This window comes from Hemiscyllium ocellatum, chromosome 28 (assembly GCF_020745735.1).
Source record: "Hemiscyllium ocellatum isolate sHemOce1 chromosome 28, sHemOce1.pat.X.cur, whole genome shotgun sequence".
Classification (NCBI taxonomy): Eukaryota; Metazoa; Chordata; class Chondrichthyes; order Orectolobiformes; family Hemiscylliidae; genus Hemiscyllium; species Hemiscyllium ocellatum.
The window spans coordinates 163,543-183,236 of record NC_083428.1 but is presented as its reverse complement, the minus strand read 5'-3'; the positions used below and the strand labels follow the sequence as shown (position 1 = coordinate 183,236).

The following is a 19,694-nucleotide window of genomic DNA, read 5'->3' as shown; positions in this document are numbered from 1 at the left end:
AAGGTCTTGGAGAATGTTGCTGAACAAAGAGACCTTGGAGTGCAGATTAATAGTTCCTTGAAAGTGAGTCACAGGTAGATAGGTTCGTGAAGAAGACTGAAATAACTGCACAGAGGCCAGTGTCCCTTCACCAAGTCACCCTCTATTTGCTAGTGCAAAGTACAATGGCTGTGGCCAACCAGCCACATTGGAGTCAGTCCTTCACTGTGGAGATTCAAATCTCCTGGTTATATATTTTTTCCTTTAGGAAAATCATCCACATGGCCAGGGAACCAGTGCTAGGTAGAGCCCTGGCCAGCCAATGCTCATGTGAAACATAAAGTGAGGGGGAAGGTAAGGACTAAATCAAAACTTCGGAGGGGGAAATATAGCACTCCACCCATCGCAGTGTCCAACTGTCCTTAAAGGCATTGGGAGTGTTGATGGGCACCGCGTGCTCCCTCTCCAGGGACACTTGGGCATGAACATAACTGTGGAAGAGGGTCAGACAGTCAGCAAAAATGCCCCTTCCATGGCTCACTGCCTGGACCTGTTCATGGCCAGTCCAGCCAGGCCCAGGAGCAGACCCATGAGGAGATCCTCTGACCTACCCACACCCCTCCACACAAGTGCCTGTAGATCAGGAGTGTGGCACTGCAGTACAACCAGAAGCAGAGAAGAAGGTTCTGCAGATAACTGAAAAGGGGATGCAAATGCCCACATGCAACATGTACATGGCCACAGACTCTACAGTGCCACAAAACAAGCAGTTGGGGAGGGAGGCTGTGAACCACCATAATCTGCGGTTACAGGGGACTGCTGTGTGGAACGTTATCCACCCCAGATCCGCAAGGGAAAGAGAGAGGACTACTGTGTAGAGAGCCCTCCACTGGGGATCTCCACCACCCGTTGGGAAATGGGCGCGGCATGCCAGACAGTGGATAAAGGAGAAGAGGTGGATGGCGTCCAGTAGCAGTCTGAGCAGGGGCCACCATTTCACTTCTTTAAAAGTCATCAAGCTAGAATTCTGGAGGCAGCTCAGGTTGTGGGCACAGGCTTCCAGGTGAGGTCTGGGATCCTGGTGCCAATTTGAAATTTGATTCGAGCAGGGGTACGCGCAGACATAATTCCTCCACACACCTGAACATCCTCCAACTGGTGCACAATGTTGGGTCTGAGGACCCGCCATTTTAAGGCAGATGATAGTTTCTCTGTCGCTCATCTTAGTGTCATCCACAAACTTTGACACAATTCATGTGGTCCCCAATTGCAAATCATCTAAGTAAATTGTGAATAATTGCGGTCCCAAAACTAATCCACGAGGCACACCACTAGTCACTGATCACCAAACAGAAAAGCACTCATTTATCCTACTCTTTGCTTGTTGTTCATTAACCAATCCTCTCTTCATGCAAATACATTACCAGCAACGCCGCACACCTTTATCTATGCAGCAGCCTGTGTGCGGCATTTTGTCAGATGCCGTTTGGAAATCCAAATGTACCACACCAACTAGATTGGATGGTTTGAGCTATAGGGAGAGGCTGAATAGGCTGGGGCTATTTTCCCTGGAGCACCAAAGGCTGAAGGATGATCTGATAGAAGTTTATAAAAATCATGAGGGGCATGGATAAGGCAGAGGAGTCCAAATCTAGAGGACAGAGGTTTAAGGTGAGGGGGGAAAGATTTAAAAGGGACCTAAGGGACAACATTTTCACACAGATGGTGTACATGTATGGATTGAGCTGCCAGAGGAAATGATGGAGGCTGGTACAAATACAACATTTAAAAGACACTTGGATGGGTATATGATTAGGATGGGTTTAAATGCTGGCAAATGGGACTAGATTGATTTAGCATATCTGGTCAGCACGGATGAGTTGGACTGAAGAATTTAATTCTGTACTGTACATCTCTATGTCTCTATAATAGGGTTCGACTTTCACATTTTATAATCACAGAATATCTATTTCTTTTCGCATCCTTGACTCTTTCTGTCCCTTTCAATGCTCTGTCCTGCCAGTGACCTCTTATTTACGCCAAGGTTGTGATTTTCCTTTTAACTTGAGTTATTTGAGTTAAATGGATAAAAAGAGGGAGTGCTGATGCAAGCATGTTATTTGTTTATTGGATGAAATGCTCAAAAACGTTGTTGTTGAACTGAATATTTTTGTTTTCCATAGTGCAAATTCATTTATGTTCCATCTTGATTCACGAGGTATTTGAACTGTAGAAGCTGAAGATCTGAAACAAACACACAAACAGGAATTGCTGGAGAAACCGAACTGATCTGACAGCATCAGATCCAAAATATTAACTCTCCTTTCTCTCTACAGATGCTGCCAGACCTCCTGAATTATGCAGCACTTTGTGACTTTAAAAGTGACCATGTTTTTTCTGCTACAAACAACTAATGAAAATGGACATCTATCTTCTTATAGAGTGGAAACAAGGTAGTGCTGTGTTCCATGCCATTGGAGAATTCTTCAATAAAGGTTGGCCCTGCCAGGAAGATGAGCTTCAAAGGCAAGATGGCTCGATGCAGCAAAAGGAACCGTCGGAAGGATGGCCAAGAAAGGTCAGGATGACGTTTTGCAAAATCTAAGTGTACAGACAGTCATTAAACTTATATCCATCTGTGCATGCAGGGATTGACCAATAACGGCCAAGGTGAATTTGTAAAAGGCATGCCACTCTCACAAATTTAGTGGAATGTTGCTGAGAAACAACAAATTTAGTGAAGCTTTTCCAGCACTTATTAGGACATTTCACAAAAAAATCCAAGAGGTATAGTCGCGGTAGTCCTAATGGACCTTAGAATCACCATCATGGAACCTTACAATGTGGAAACAAGTAATTTGGCCCATCAAGTGCCCATCAACCCTCCAAAGAGCATCCCACCCAGAACTACTACCATTCCCCACCCTATCTCTATAACCCTGCATTTCCCATGCCTAATTCATCTCACCTGCACATCCCTGGACATTATGGGCAATTTAGCATGGCCAATCCACCTAACCTGCACATCTTTGGATAGTAGGAGGATGTTGGAGCACCCAGAGGAAACCCATGCAGTCACAGGGAGAATGTCTCTGTGGAGTTGCAAAGTCTCCCGAGGGTAGAATCAAACTGTGCTATGCGTAACGCCCAAGTCAAAGGAAAATAATGTTTATGCTGTAGGAGAAGAAAGTGCTGATTGGTATGACTGGACTCTGATTGGTAAAGGTATTGCCAAGGAGAATGCACTAGTTAGATGATAACTGACAGTTAATTACTAATTATTAAATTATTTATTAAACCAGGCAGGTTGAGCCTGTTTGGTCAATGCATTTGTCTGAGAAATAGTCCAGAAAATGGCTGCCACCTGAGACGAAACAGGCCCGGTGTGTGTGCATGTTCTTTGTGTCTGTCTGTGTATTAACATAGATTGTAATAATATAATGTGCTTCCAGTTAACAGAATTCCACTGTACTGTGAGCCTGACTTACAATCCAAAACAGTAATCCTTTACACAGTCAGGTTAATCCAGCAAATATTATCCACTTGTAGAATGACATCTAATGTTGGACACCGTGCTTTGAGTTTTGAAAGAGCGGGCTGGTTGTGTGCATTCGGTAATTTAAGCAGCAAAATGATATACTGATTGTTACAATCCTCTTGTCTTCAAGATGTATGACTACCATAGCTGTCTTCACACTGGCTGCAGAGCAGAGGAAATGAACCCATTCCATGCTTGCAAAATTCAAAGCAAGGTTTAATGTTAGATAGAATTCCGTGATTGGACAGCATTTTCTAAATACTCTGGAGTGTGCATAGAACTGATATGCTCACATAGCTTTTACATACCTGTACTAATTGGTCACTGGTTTGTACCAAAATGTAAGTGTGCAGTAAGCAATGGGATGAGGCAGCGTTAGTAGGGCATTGTTTAATAGACGGACAGCAAGGACAATGATTGATGGATGTCTGCTGGATTGTGTAGATATTTATTACTCTGCTCAAGAATATGACTTTTGTATGAGTCACTTTGGGAAATTTGCACATTTGATCAGTTAACTGGAGACAGTTGTAACTAACTTTAACCAGAAAAATGGATATCAAGTACATATGAACGCATGGGTTAGGAATAGGAGTAGGTCATTTGGCCCCTCCAGCCAACTCCTCCATTTATGGAGGTCATGACTGATTTAATTGCAAGCCTAATTATACATTCCTGTCTACCCTGAATAACCTTTCACCTTTTTGATTAGCAAAGATCTATCTGCATCTACCACTGTATTATCTGAAGACTTTGTTTTCCTATGTATTTTGCAGAGTGATTGTAGAGAGCTAGGAAATGTTAAAAACCAGGACCCCAATGGTGGTAATCTTCAGATTACTTTTCTGTGCCATGTGCTAGTAAGGGTAAGAACAGGAGGTTCTGGATGTTGAAGATGAAGGATTCAGATTTTTATATCATTGGCATTTTTTCTGGGGCAGAGGTTGTAAATCTGGGCCCCGGGAGGGGCCTCTTGTTCCGCAATCGGTCAAATAAACACCAGCAGCTCAGTCGGATTCAACAATTTGTTACAACGTCGGGTATGGGTTACCAGCAACACGGGGGCTAAGCACCTCTGTGTACTCTGCAAAAGCTGCTGCACTTTAGCTTAAACACAGGCAACTTTTATAGGTCTGTTAACAAACAGAACAGCCTTGATTGCAAAATTAATCCAATAAAATGAAATAAAATGACAAATAGACAGAAAATTAAGTAAATGATATTTCCTGGGAACAGAGTTGTTTTGTGCGCCTTTATCTCTCTGCTTAGTTAATTCATAATATGAACCAAGGGCATTGTTTGTTAATCTCTTTCAATTAGTTCAGGAATGCAGTTTTCAGCAGAGTTTGATGCCATTCTAAGTAAAATTGTTAATTTGCTCCAAGAAGCCATTTTGTTATTTTATGTTACTTACATTAAGAAGCCATTTTGTAGTTAGTAAAAGCATGCATTAAATGGTTGCTCCTGACCACGGCCTAAATCCAGATTTTAGATTCTCATCGCCCCACTTTGGTCATTCCATGACCACACCATAGGTGGTTAGGGCATAGAGTAGATCAGTCCAATCGAATGGAAGCCAGAGACTGCCATACTTCCTCCTCTTTTAGGGAGGAAGTATGGCTAGGCAATGGTGCCTCCTCAACTTCATCTGAATGGAGAAGAAGCATTTTCTGGGTGGAACTGATGCTGTCGATAGAAATTAATCTTTTAGCAATAATACACTTAATAATAGCAATGCCAACAAAAAGGCCAATTAAAACAATACCAGCATACATAGCCATATTTATTAGCCAGTTGTACCATGAGTCGAAACCCTTATCTCCCCATCCTGCACCCTCAGTCATTTGGCTGATGAAGGTGTGGATGTTATGTACATGCTTGGTAATATTCTCGATGAGGTCAGTGACCCCCATGCTGCATTTGACTTTGACTGTGGTGCAAACTCCACCTTCTTTGGTGAGTACATAGTCAAGAGCCTACTGGCTTGTTGGGAAAATAGGCATAATTCTGGAAGTATGTCCCTAACTCCTGTTAAGGCAGCAGTTGTCTCATTATCCAAGAGGGGGAGACCACAAATGAGATAATTTTGGTTTTGATGGCTAATAATTCCTGCAGACCCTCCAGCAGAAAAACATCTTAAGAAATGCATACCCCAGAGAGTGAGCCTTATTGGTGCTCAAAGCTTTCGGATTCTTCCAATTCGCGCAGAATTCAGATGAGACTAGGAGATCCCAATCCCATTGGCAGGTAATTGGACAGGGAATCGTGGTCGGAAAAAATGTTTCGACAGTTACAGCACAGGGAGTGCCTATTTCATTAAGGACCAGGAAATTGGTTGCTTTGCCTTGGCTAAAAAAATAGTAACCAGGTTTAGTATAAATGATGGAGGGAGCTTCCCAGTAAGAAATGGACCTGTCTTTGTGACTTCCTGGAACATATGGATAGTCCATGGATGGCTGTTCTGAGCGGTTGAGGTGAAAGCTGTTCAATAGAAAGAGATGGGTCTTTTGGAAAGAGATACGGTTATTGTCCCAGACTGGTTCCTTCCATCCCCCAATTGGGAAGATGTGGGTCCCATTAGGGGTCTTATAATGAAGGTAAGTGCTATTACCCATTCCACAAAGGACCTCAATACCAGCGATAACAGAGACACACTCTTCCCCAAGGCATACGCAGGGGGTCAGTGGCGACTGGCACATTTAAATTCCAAAAGAGAAAATGCTGGAAAATCTCAGCAGGTCTGGCAACATCTGTAAGGAGAGAAAAGAGCTGACGTTGCGAGTCTAACTGACCCTTTGACCAGCTTTGACAAAGGGTCAGTTAGACTTGAAACGTCAGCTCTTTTCTCTTCTCACAGACGCTGCCAGACCAGCTGAGATTTTTCAGCATTTTCCTTTTGGTTTCTGATTCCAGCATCCGCAGTAATTTGCTTTTATTTTGGCACAAGTAATTATCACGCAGGAAATAATCTTGGTCACAGTAACGCAAGTACACCTCCATCCTTTACCATTGTAACAATTTCGGACAGGCTACTCCGCATTTATTGGAAGAAGTGCATAAGCAGCTAGCAGGTGGGGATAGGCAATAATCAAAAGAAATGTTATGTCCAGTGAACACTTTAGTAGCTCTCCATACTCCATCATTAGGATTTGGGAAGAGATAAAAAAGAGGTCAAGGAGTCTTTCGTTGAAGTCAGGGCAAAGCGGACCTTCGTCCCTGCTAAATATTCTGTTGTGACTTTGGAGAAACAAACTGTTAGTGAAAGGTAACATTTCCCTATCTTCTCTTTTGCGGCGTGACATTCAGCGACAGAAGCAGCAGTTGGGGTGGTGAGGAGGACTGGAAAGATTGGAGGCCGCAGAGTGTCCATTGTAATTAAGTTTAAACCATTTCCTCCTTGCCCAAGTGTAAACAAAATACATATAGTCAATTAAAATAGGCAGCAACAAAGGAACACAAACTTGTCCAGCAGGGGTCACTCACGTTCTGATTTGAGTATTGAGGGAGTACACTATTTGAGGCCAGAGTTTGTGCCCTTCAGCAGGGGCATCCCCCGTGATTTCTGTACCTTACCCAGGTCTGGCATACCTGTCCTTATACTGTGCCTAACCGGGTTTTGCTGGGGGACCAGAAGTTTGGGGTGTAAGGCTGCCTGCTTGGCAGCTGCATCTACTTTCCCAATAGTTTAGAAACAAAATCAGTTTCCTCAGCATGAGCCGAACATCTTGATAATTGCCAACAAAATGCATTACTATAAAGTTGTTCCTTGGGGGTTAAAAATCTTCAACGTACCCACAAGGCTCCAAAATCGTGGGTCATACTAAAGCACAATGAAGAGTCAGTGTATATTAGTAGATTTCCTTTTGCTAGGACGAAAGCATGTCGATTCCCCACGTCAGCTCCAAGGTAACATTAAACACACATCACTCCCTGGTGCAAGGGCCAGGCATTTGTCCCTGGGTGTTTTGCTGTCTTGTTCCCAGTCTCAAAGGTGAAATGCTGGGGCCTACCTGTCCCCATTTTCAGGGTCCCTTCGGGATAAGACTGTCCAGCAATGGTCATCGGGTGGGCACCTGAGGTAGGTTCCGCTTCCAGTGGGTATCCTGGTTCCAATCATCCCTATCAGGGCTGGTGTACGGTATTTGGGATCACAACGGTGCTGGATATAATCGGTTTTACCTGTAACTTGCATCATTGTTCAGTCTGGTTCTGGCCATCCTAATAGAAAACCACTGCTCACCTCATTTGTGACTGGAAATTCCTGGACTAGTTTGTACTGTTGGTCTGGATCATCTCAGTGACTCCAGGCAGAAAACATTGCAAATGCATAGGGTTAAATAAAGGTCATTGAGCTTCTTGATTATTGTTCAATTGTATGTCACTTCCGTCAGACAGATAGGTACATATTTCAGTCTCGTAACACAAGCCATTTGTATTCAGGTGACTCCCAGAATTTTATTGCATTTACATCCATATCACCCTTGGACATATTGAGCAAATTGAGCCAGTTTGATCTTGTGGTCAGGGGCATGTTTCATTAACATAACTCTAATTCCCAGGATGGGATCCAGTTTGGGATGGCGCAGGCCACTTATCCCCATGATATTGGCTATGGAGACTGGGTGCTCCATTTTCAAAAGAAGGAAAGGTTTGTAACAAATGGGTGGTTTAAATTAAGGCTGGGGACAATCAGGAGATGTTAGGGGCTCAGCGGGTATCCAGGAACAAAATCCCCAAACTAAAAAAAGGGGTCAGTATGCCAAACATAGATTCTACTCAGAATCCCGAATCTAAGTTCTTTATTTTACAGTGTTGTTGTTTTAACCCTGTTTGTATATTCGAGGAGAAAGTGAGGACTGCAGATGCTGGAGATCAGAGCTGAAAATGTGTTGCTGGAAAAGCGCAGCAGGTCAGGCAGCATCCAAGGAGCAGGAGATTCGATGTTTCGGGCACGAGCCCTTCTTCAGGAGGGCTCATTCCTGATGAAGGGCTCATTCCTGAAACGTCGATTCTCCTGCTCCTTGGATGCTGCCTGACCTGCTGCGCTTTTCCACCACCCATTTTCACTCTGTTTGTATATTCCTCAACCTTAGTGGCCTGACACTGTTTCTCATGTCCCTTTCATTTTTTCATATACCCATTCACAGTCACATCTGCTATACGTACCTCTATCCCTCAGTCACATGCAGAATTACTTCAAGGGGTGAGTAAGGTATCTTTCCATTCTTTAGTTTACAACGAATTAATGCAGCCATGCTTCAAATTAACCATGAGGCAATGAGACAGGTCACTGACAATATGTAAGGAATAAAACCAAGCAATCCTGCCAATTAATTCTTGTTTTGTGATTCGAGCTAACACAATTGATTATTAAAAATAATAAACAAAATAATCATTATCTGTAATTCAGAAGTGCAAACTGAACAAGTGACTAAGGCATTTTAAAAGTCATCAACATAAATTTGAAATTCATTTAATCAGTATTCAATATTTAAAATGTAAAATGTATACAGTTTCCAACTTTGAAATGCACTACAATTACCTGGTTCTAGTGTCAGTTTAAATCTAAGAGTAGATTCCTTAAGCGATCCTGACCAGTCATTGCTCATTTGCAATGCTATAGGCCGTGAAATGACTGCAGCTACCTTAAAAGGTCTTGTCTATTCGCATGGTAACAAAAAAACTTCTCATGCACGAATAATGGCCGAATCCAAAGACACAGATAGTAACCATAGGATATTAATTTTGTGACATGATTTATCACAACCTAATGTTGAACTGAAACTTCAATTGTCATTGAGGGAGGGGACTCCCTCAATAAAGCTACAACTGGCACATCATAATCACCAATGAAACACAGCAGTCTTAAAATTAAGTGGAAACAAACAAATCTGAAACAAAAAAAAATGTTATAATGTTGTCTTCCTCTGTATTTAACTGATTTGAAATTGAATAAGCCTGGCTTTCATGTAAGGATAAAAGAGATTAGTCAGAAACTGACAGTAGGAAGAACATGGGTTAATATTTCATTTCATAATCACTGAAGGATCCTTAACCTTAAAAGAAATCAAGTTAAATTTCCAAAATGCAAATTAAATCCAAAACAGTCCTGGATCTTGAGCTCCAGGCAACAAAACACAACATTCAATTACCAACAAGCAAATGTGTAACCAAATTGAATCTCAAAGGGTTAAACTTTCTGCAAGCTCTCTCTCTCTCTCACACACACACACACACATACACACACACACACACACACACATTCCAAAAGTCAACGTTAGAGAATTTTACCCTTATAAATCTTGGCTGTTGCACAAAGCTGCTTAACCAAGTGTGCGATAATTGTATTGCTGGCCAGTTTTCTTATTTTTTTGACATCACAAGGGCAGCACCCACCCTCCATATTTCATAAAGAATAGACACCAAAAATGAACAGAACAACAAAACAAAGCAGCAAAGCAAGACAAGCCAAGCGGAACAGATGCGACAGAAATAAACTCGATGTCAAACGTTCACTAATCAACAGCCTCACAACGAACAACAAGACTAATGAGTGGCCAACCACTGAACTGCTCAGCTCTGTTGACCATCAGTCACTGGTGACTTTTCCTTTTGTTTCTGTTGATGTTTAACTTGAGCACATTCAACTTTGAGGACCTTAATAGATATCATGGTAACATTATTAGTTCATCCAATCCCAAATTTGGTGGCAGTATCCTACCAGGAGTGCAAAACAGATTCTTAGTGGTTTTTGTCATAGAATTGTCACCACACTAATTAATTGCCAAATCAATTGCTGGCTGATTTAATCAATTGAATACTTTTAGGGACACCTAGTGGCCACTGCTCATCACCTAATGTCTTTTTTAAGGCACCAGACTGTCAGTTTTCTCTGGAAACCTCTCACACATATTCAGTATTACCCATCACCAACAAACTTCCTTTTATGGTCCCGACTCAAACCCTTTACTATTTAACAGCACATCAACACACAACAATCTACTGACTTCCACAACTTCCACAGACCCTTCTCGACTTTCCTTAATCCTCGATAATCCTGTTATAATGTATCGCAATACTTTTTTATCTCACAGAACAATTTAAATACCAATATAAATAATGCCAATCCGACCGTATCAGAATTCCCACCTCTGCTTACAGATCCCTGATCTACTAATGGAAGTTCCCAAATTCCCAACTTCCATAGGATCCTTGAACCTATCTTATCTCTTTACTTTATTTTCTCTTTAGTCAGACTTCCCACCTCTGCTTACAGGTCCCCGACCTGCCAAGATCCTATCTTATCCTTTCTCTTTATCTAGGGTCCCCGACCCACAATCTTTCTGAGTCCGATCTGTTACAGGTTGGGCTGAGATTATAGACAATGAGGGGTCAGGTCAACCACTACTTGAATGAAACGAAAACCGGGCGGATATGAAAAGCTCACGTCTGGGTGGCCAATTCCTCAACACTCAATAGTGGGGGGCTCAAGGCTCTGACACCACTGTCCACAATCTGTCCGTGCTGTATCTGAGTCAGAGACACCACATGTAAATGTGGATCCCCCGGGAGGGGCCTCTCGGATCAGGTAAATAAACACAAGCAGCTCAGTCGGATTCAACAATTTGTTACAACGTCAGGCATGGGTTACCCAGCAACACGGGGGCTAAGCACCTCTGTGTACTCTGCAAAAGCTGCTGCACTTTAGCTTAAACACAGACAACTTTTATAGGTCTTTTAACAAACAGAACAGCCTTGATTACAAAATTAATCCAATAAAATGAAATAAAATGACAAATAGACAGAAAATTAAGTAAATGATATTTCCTGGGAACAGAGTTGTTTTGCGCGCCTTTATCTCTCTGCACCTGCCAGCTAGGGTACTCTAATAATGTCATATCTTGCTTAGTTAATTCATAATATGAACCAAGGGCATTGTTTCAATTAGTTCAGGAATGCAGTTTTCAGCAGAGTTAGATGCCATTATAAACAAAATTGTTAATTTGCTCCAAGAAGCCATTTAGTTATTTTATGATACTTACTTTAAGAAGCCATTTTGTAGTTAGTAAAAGCATGCATTAAATAGTTGCTCCTGACCACAGCCTAAATCCAGATTTTAGATCCTCAGGGTGACCTGTTCAAGAGGGCTGGCTAATGCTACAAGGGAGGGTTTAAACTAGATTGGTAAGGATGTGGGATACTCAACAGCAGGGAGGCAAGTGTGAGGCTAGAAGGAGATACAGTAATCAAAATTAATAGGTTTAAGAGACAGGACAGGCTGCAACACAAAGAATGGCTGTTGGATTAAATTGCATTTATTTCAATGCAAGAGGGCTGACAGGTAAGGCTGATGAACTCAGGGTGTGGATAGGTTCGTGGGACTGGGATATTATTGCTATTACAGAAACATGGCTAAGGGAGGAACAGAACTGGCAACGTAATGGGCCAGGGTACAGGTACTTTAGGCAGGACAGAAGGGGAGGGGGAGTTGCATTTTTGATTCAGGTGTGTATCACAGCAGTAGTCAGATTAAATATCTGAAGGGTCATCCAGTGAGGCTTTGTAGGTGGAGCTAAGAAATGAGAAGGGGATGGTGACATTATTGGAGTTGTATTATAGGCCTCCAATTAGTCAATGGGAAACAGAAGAACAAATATGCAGGGAGACTGGGGAGACTTGCAGGAGCAATAGGATTGTCATAGCCATGGATTTTAATTTTTCTAACATAGACTGGGCCTGCCAGAGCATTAAGGGCTTAGAATGGAGTGGAATTTGTTAAGTGCATTTAGGAAAGTTTTCTTGAGCAAGAAGGGGCAAAACTCAACCTACTCAAGGGAAATAGGGCAGGACAAATGACAGAAATGATAGTGAGGGATCACTTTGGGAGCAGTGACCATAATTCTATTAATTTTAAAATAGTTATTGAGAGGGACAAAACTGGTCCACAGGTTCAAGCTGAAAATTGGGGCAAGGCAATTTTTTATGGAATTAGACAGGAGCTTGCAGGGATTGATTGGAGTATTTGTTTGCAGACAAAGTGGGAGTCCTTTAAAAATGAGATAGCTAGATTTCAAGGTTCATTTGTTCCTGTGAAGGTTAAGGGCAAGGTTGACAGGAATAGGGAACCCTGGATGATAAAAGATATTGTGGCTTTGATAAAAAAAAAAGGAGGCATGGCTCAAGTACAACCAGCTGGGATCAAGGGAATCCCTGGAGGTATGTAGAGGATACAGGAACATAGATCATAGAACATTACAGCGCAGTACAGGCTCTTCAGCCCTCAATGTTGCACAACCTGTGTAACCAATCTGAAGCCTACATTATTCCATCCTCATCCAAATGTTTATCCAATTACCATTTAGTACCCTTAAAGTTGGTGAGTTTACTACTGTTGCAGGTAGGACATTCCTGCCCTTACTACTCTCTCAGTAAAGACATCTGTCCTAAATCTATCACCTTTCAATTTAAAGCCATGTCCTCTCATGCTAGCCATCACCATCCTAGGAAGAAAGCTCTCCCTGTCCACCATATCTAACCCTCTGATTATCTTATATGTCTCAATTAAGTTGCCTCTCAACCTTCTTCTCTCTAACGAAAACAGACTCACATCCCTCAGCCTGTTCTCATAAGACCTTCCCTCCATACCAGGCAACATCCCAGTAAATCTCCTCTGAACCCTTTCCAAAACTTCCATATCCTTCTTGCAATGCGGTGACCAGATCTGTACATAATACTCCAAGTGCAGTTGCACCAGTGTTTTGTACAGCTGCAACATGACCTCATGGCTCTGAAACTCAATTCTTCTATCAATAAAAGCTAACACACCATATGCCTTCTTAATGCCCGATCAACCTGGGTGACAACTTTCAGAGATCTATGTACATGGACACTGAGATCTCTCTGCTCATTTATAGTGCTAAGAATCTTACCATTAGCCCAGTACTCTTTATTCCTGTTGCACCTTCCAAAGTGAATCACACCACACTTTTCCCTATTAAACTCCATTAGCCACCTCTCAGCCCAGCTCTGCAGCATACCCATGTCCCTCTGCAACCTGCAACATCCTTCAGCACTGCCCACAACTCCACCGACCTTAGTTTCATCTACAAATTTATTAACCCATCCTTCCATGCCCTCATCATCATTTTATAAAAATGACAAATAGCAGTGGTCCCAAAACAGATCATTGCGGTATCCCACTAGTAACTGAACTCCAGTATGAACATTTCCCATCAACCACCACCCTCTGCCTTCTTTCAGCTAGCCAATTTCTGATCCAAACAGCTAAATCACCCTCAATCCCATACCTCTGTATTTTCTGCAATAGCCTACCATGAGGAACCTTGTCAAACACCTTACTGAAATCCATATACACCATAGGAACAGCTTTAACCTCATCCACCTGTTTGGTCACCATCTCAAAGAACTCAAATAAAGTTTGTGAGGCATGACCTCCCCTTCACAAAACCATGTTGACTCTTCCTAATCAGTGTATTCCTCTCTGGATGATTATAAATCCTATCTCTTATAACCTTTTCCAACACTTTACCCACAACTGAAGTAAGGCTCACTGATCTATAAATACCAGGGTACAATATTTGCTATCTTCCAGTCTTCTGGCACTATTCCTGTAGATAATGATGACATAAAGATCAAAGCTAAAAGCTCTGCAATCTCCTCCCTGGCTTCCCAGAGGATCACAGGATAAATCCCATCTGGCCAGGGGACATATCTAGTCACCTGTATCTCAGTATTCTCCTTGACAATATAGTATTTTTCCAGTGTGAATACCGATAAAAAATATTCACTTAGTGCTACCCCTATCTCCTTGAACTCCATGCACAACTTCCCACTACTGCCCTTGATTGGCCCTAATCTTTTTCCAGTCATTCTTTTATTCCTGATATACCCATAGAAGGTTGTAGGAATTGACTGAAGAAAGCAATCAGAAGGGCGAAAAGGGGGCATGAGACAGCGTTGGCTGAGAAGATTGATGTGAATCCAAAGAGGGTTTATATAAGAGGAAAAAGAGTAACTAGAGAGAGACTAGGATTTGGAGAAAGTGAGGACTGCAGATGCTGGAGATGCGAGTCAAAGAGTGTGTTGCTGGAAAAGCACAGCAGGTCAGGCAGTATCTGAGGAGCAGGAGAGTCGACGTCTTGAGCATAAGCTCTTCATCAGGAACAAGGGGATGGCCCAAGGGGGCCGCGAGATAAATGGGAGGGGAATGAGGTTGGGGGGGGGAGGTAGCTGAGAATGTGATAGGTAGATGAAGGTGGGGGAGGAAGGTGATAGGTCAGAGTGGAAGGTGGAGCGGCCAGATGGGAAGGAAGATGGACAGGTAGGACTGTTCAAGAAGGAGGTGCTGAATTGGAAGATTGGGACTGGGATAAAGTAGGAGGAGGGTAAATGAGGAAACTGGTGAAATCCACATTGATCCCATGTGGTAGTAGGGTCCCAAGAAAGAAGATGAGGCGTTCTTCCTCCAGGCATCGGGTGGTGAGGGTTTGGCGATGGAGGAGACTCAGGACTTGCATGTACTTAGGGGAGTGAGGGGGGAGTTAAAGTGTTCGGCCGTAGGGTGGTGGAGTTGGTTAGTGCGGGTATCCCAGAGATGTTCTCTGAAGTGTTCCGTAAGTAGGCATTCTGTTTCCCCAACGTAGAGGAGACCACATCGGGAGTAACTGACGCAGTAGATGGCGTGTGTGGAAGTACAGGTAAATCTCTGATGGATGTGGAAGGCTCCTTTGTGGCCTTGGATGGAGGTGAGGGAGGAGGTGTGGGCGCAGGTTTTGCAATTCCTGCGGTGGCAGGGGAAGGTGCCAGGAGGGGAGGGTGGGTTGATGGTGGGTGGGGGGAGGAGGGGGTGCACCTGACAAGGGAGTCACAGAGGGAATGGTTTTTGCAGAACATAGATAGGGGTGAGGGAAGGGAATATATCCTTCCTGGTAGTGGGGTTTGTTTGTAGTTGGTGGAAATGGCAGAAGATAATGCAATATATCACGAGGTTGGTGGGGTGGAAGGTGAGAACCCAGGAGAGTTCTGTCCTTGTTGTGATCAGAGGGCGGAGATGCAGGAAGTGGATGAGATGTTCTGGAGTGCATCGATGACCACATGGGAGGGAAAATTGCAGTCTTTGAAAAAGGAGACCATCTTTGATGTTCAATGGTGGAACTGGTCCTCCTGGGAGTAGATGCAATGGAGGCGGAGGAATTGGGAATACAGGATGGCATTTTTACAGGAGGCAGGGTGAGGGAGGAGGTGTCATCCAGGTAGCTGTGGGAGTCAGTGGGTTTGTAGAAGATGTTTGTGTTGAGTCGGTCACCGTTAATGGAGATGAAGAGGTCCAGGAAGAGGAGGGAGGTGTCTGAGATGGTCCAGGTGAACTTAATGTTGGGGTGGAATGTGCTAGTGACACTGATGAACTATTTAACCTCCTCGTGGGCGCATGAGGTGGCGCTGATACAGTCATCAATGTAGTGGAGGAAAAGGTGGGGAATGGTGCGGAACTGCAGAAGGAGAGACAGGGATAGCTGGGGCCCATGCCAATGCCCATGGCTACCCCTTTAATCCAGAGGAAGTGGGAGGATTCAAAGGAGAAATGATTGAGGGTGAGGACCAGTTCAGCCAAACAAATGAGAGTGTCAGTGGAAGGGTACTGGTGGGGTTGATGGGAGAGGGAGAAACAGAGGGCTTGGACTCCTTCGTCATGGCGGATGGATTTGTACAGTGACTGAATGTTCAGGGTGAAGATGAGGCTTTGGGGGCCGGAGGAACATAAATCATGGAGGTGTGGGTGGTGTCCCGAATGTGTGGGGTGGGGAATAGGATGATGTCACGGTATGCAGAGATGGGTTTGGTGGAGTAGGAGCAGGCCGAGACAATAGGTCGACTGGGGCAGTCAAGTTTGTGAATTTTCGGTAGGAGGTAGAACTGGGTGGTGCGGGGTTCCCGGACTATGAAGTTAGAGGCTGTGGGTGGGAGATCCCCTGAGATGATGAGGTTGTGGATGGTCTGGGAGATGATGGCTTGGTGATGGGAGGTGAGGTCATGGTCAAGGGGACAGTAGGAGGAGGTATCCACGGGTTGGTGCCTGGCTTCAGCGGTGTAGAGGGAGGTGCGTCAAACTACCATTGCACATCTCTTCACCTTGTCTGCTGGTTTGATGGTGAGGTAGGGTTAATAGCAGTGATGGTTTCCATCCATCGACCTCGGGGTTATGGACTCATCCACTTCATGCCTCCTCAATGACGAAAGTGGACATAGGAACCACAAGGCATAGATGAGGCCTTCAGTGAATATTTCTCCTCTGTGTTTATTGTGGAGAAAGGCATGAAGACTTGGGAACATGGGAAATATCTTGTGTGGCACTAGTGGCAATATCTTGGGACAGTCCATTTCACAGTAGAGGAGATGTTGGACATATTAGAATATATGAAGGTGAATAAATCTCCTGGTCCTGACCAGATATATCGAAGAAGTCTGCAAGAAACTAACGAAGAAATTGTGGAGGCCCTGGCTGATATTTTTGCATCATCGTTAGCCACAGGTTGTGTCCCAGAAGACTGGAGGATAGGGAATGTTGTGCCATCATTCAAGAAGGCTGCAAAGAAAAGCCTGGGAGTTGTAGACCAGGAAGCCCAACATCTCTGGTAGATAAGTTACTTGAGAAGAATCTGATGGAAAAGATATAAATGCATATGGATAGGGTGAATGCACTTAGTCTTTTTTCCAAGGGATGGAGAATCAAGGACTAGAGGGCATCAGTTTAAGGTAAGAGGGGAAAGAATAAAAGGGAGTCCGAGGGCAACATTTTTATACAGAGGGTGGTACGCATGCGGAATGAGTCACCAGTGGAAATGGTTGAGGCGTGTATATTAACAACATGCAAATGGCATTTGGAGAAACACATGGCTAGAAAGGGTTTAGAAGGATATGGGCCAAGTGCAGGGAAATGGGGTTAATATGGATGGACATTTTGGTCAGCATGGACCAGTTTGGGCTGTAGTGCCTGTTTCCATGCTGTGGGACTCCATGAGAATTCCAAAGACTCAAGAACTGAGAAAGCATTTCCCCTCATCTCTGTCTTAAATGGGTGACCCCTGAAATTTAAATACTTGTCTCAAGTTCTAGATTGTCCCACAAGAGGAAACATTCTTTCCAGATCCATTCTGTCCTCTCTTAAACTCTGGTGGATTCAGGTCCAGCCTGTCCAAACTTTCGTCATGAGACAGCCCATCCACTCCAGCTATTAATTTAGTAAAAACAAAAACTGGAAGAACTGAAGATACTGGAAATCAGAAACATAAACTGAAATTGCTGGAAAGGCTAATTTAGTAAACCCTCTCTGATTTGTTTCCATTGCATTTACATCAAAGAACAGTACAGCACAGGAACAGGCCCTTCAGCCCTCCAAGCCTTCGGTGACACATTTGCCCTTCCATACTAAAACTGTCTTTACTTACAGGATCCATAGCCCTCTATTCCCTTCCTATTCGTGTATTTGTCCAGGTGCTTCATGAAAGCTGCTATTATGTTTACTTCCACTACCTCCTCTGGCAACACATCCCAGGCACTCACCACCCTTTCTGTGAAAAAGTTGTCTTACACATGTCAGTTAAACTTCCCCTCTCCTCTGTGTTCCCTAGTAATTGATCCCTCCAGATCGAGGGAAAAAGCCTCATACTTTCCACTCTATCCATGTCATTCATTACCTTACAAGGTTCTGGTAGGTCACACCTCAACCTAACCTTCTGAGTGAAAACAACCATCTATCCAACTTTTCTTCATCGCTAAAATCCCCCAGACCACGCAACATCCTGGTAAACCTTTTCTGTGCCCTCTCCAAAGCATCCACATCCTTCTAGTAGTGTGGTGACCAGAACCATATGCCATATTCCAAATGTGACCCAACTGACATTTTATAAAGCTGCAGCATAACTTGTCTATCCTTATACTCAATGTCCCTTCCAATGAAAGCAAATATGTCATAGGCCTTTTTAGTCCCTTATCTACCTGTGCTGCTACCTCAATTATCTGTGGACCTGTACATCCAGATCTCTCTGCATATCAATACTCCGAAGGGTTCTGACATTCACTGTAGAATTTCCGTCTGTAACTGACGTTCCAAAATGCACCACCTCACATTTGTCCAGATTAAATTCCCATCAGTCATTCTTTCTACCCATGCTTCCAATTGATCTATATCCTGCTATATCCTCTGACAATCCTCCTCACTAGCTGCAACTCCACAAAGCTGTATATCGTCTGCAAAATTAGTAATTAAACCAGCTGCATTTTCCTCTAAATCATTTCTGTAGATCATAAACAGCAGAGGTCCCAGCACTGATCCCAGTGTAATACCACAGATCTCCATTACCAAAAGCATCCTTCCACCACTATGCTCTGACTCCTATATCTGAGCAAGTTCTGTATCCATCTTGTCAGCGCATTCTTTGATTTTTTTTCTCAGGGATCAGGTTCCACTCCCCCCACCCCCACCCCCACCCCGAAAAACAAAGCAGAAACCAACAGCAGCAGTAACACACTGATCGTGGCCCAGCCAGCACGGCCAGGGTCATAAACCGAGGCACTCCTTTTTATATTTTTCTTTTTCTCTGTCAAAATGCCCACATTGCCACCTAACTGCGGTAGTGCTTATTTTTCCTCAGCACCCATGGTGTGTGTGTGTGCAGGTGTGAGACACAGTGAGACACAAGGTGCACGAATCTTTATTCAGTTTCCACCACCAGGAAGAAAGGAAACACCCGAGTGGCCAGTGACAAGCAGCGCCCTTCACATCAAAGGGCAATGCTGTGTGATCAAACAGTGAAGGGGAGGGCAGGGATTAAATCAAAATAGAGTTGGAGGGGGAAATAATGCACTCCACTCCCTGCGTCGCCCACCTCTCCCTGAACAACTCCAGGGTGTTGGTGGAGACCGCATGCTCCTTCTCCAAGGACACCCGGGCCCCAACGTAACCGCGGAAGAGGGGCAGGCAGTCGGCCCTCACGACCCCCTCCACGGCCCATTGCCTGGACCTGTTTATGGAGAGTTTGGCCAGGCCCAGGAGCAGACCCACGAGGAGGTCTCCCTCCTCTGTACCGGGTGCCCAAAGATCGGGAGCGTGGGACTGAAGTGCATCCAAAAACAGAGGAGCAGGTCTTTAAGAAATTCA

General features: G+C 43.9%; 1 protein-coding gene across 1 annotated transcript in view; it reads left to right on the top strand.

Annotated features, from left to right (window-relative positions):
* The window catches only part of mast3b (microtubule associated serine/threonine kinase 3b), a 205,244-nt gene that overhangs the window by 178,949 nt on the left and 6,601 nt on the right, over nt 1-19,694 (top strand). Inside the window, exon 24 of the mRNA XM_060846498.1 lies at nt 2,421-2,557. Within this exon, the coding sequence (XP_060702481.1) occupies nt 2,421-2,557 (137 nt within the window). The remainder of the gene's footprint in view (nt 1-2,420; nt 2,558-19,694) is intronic.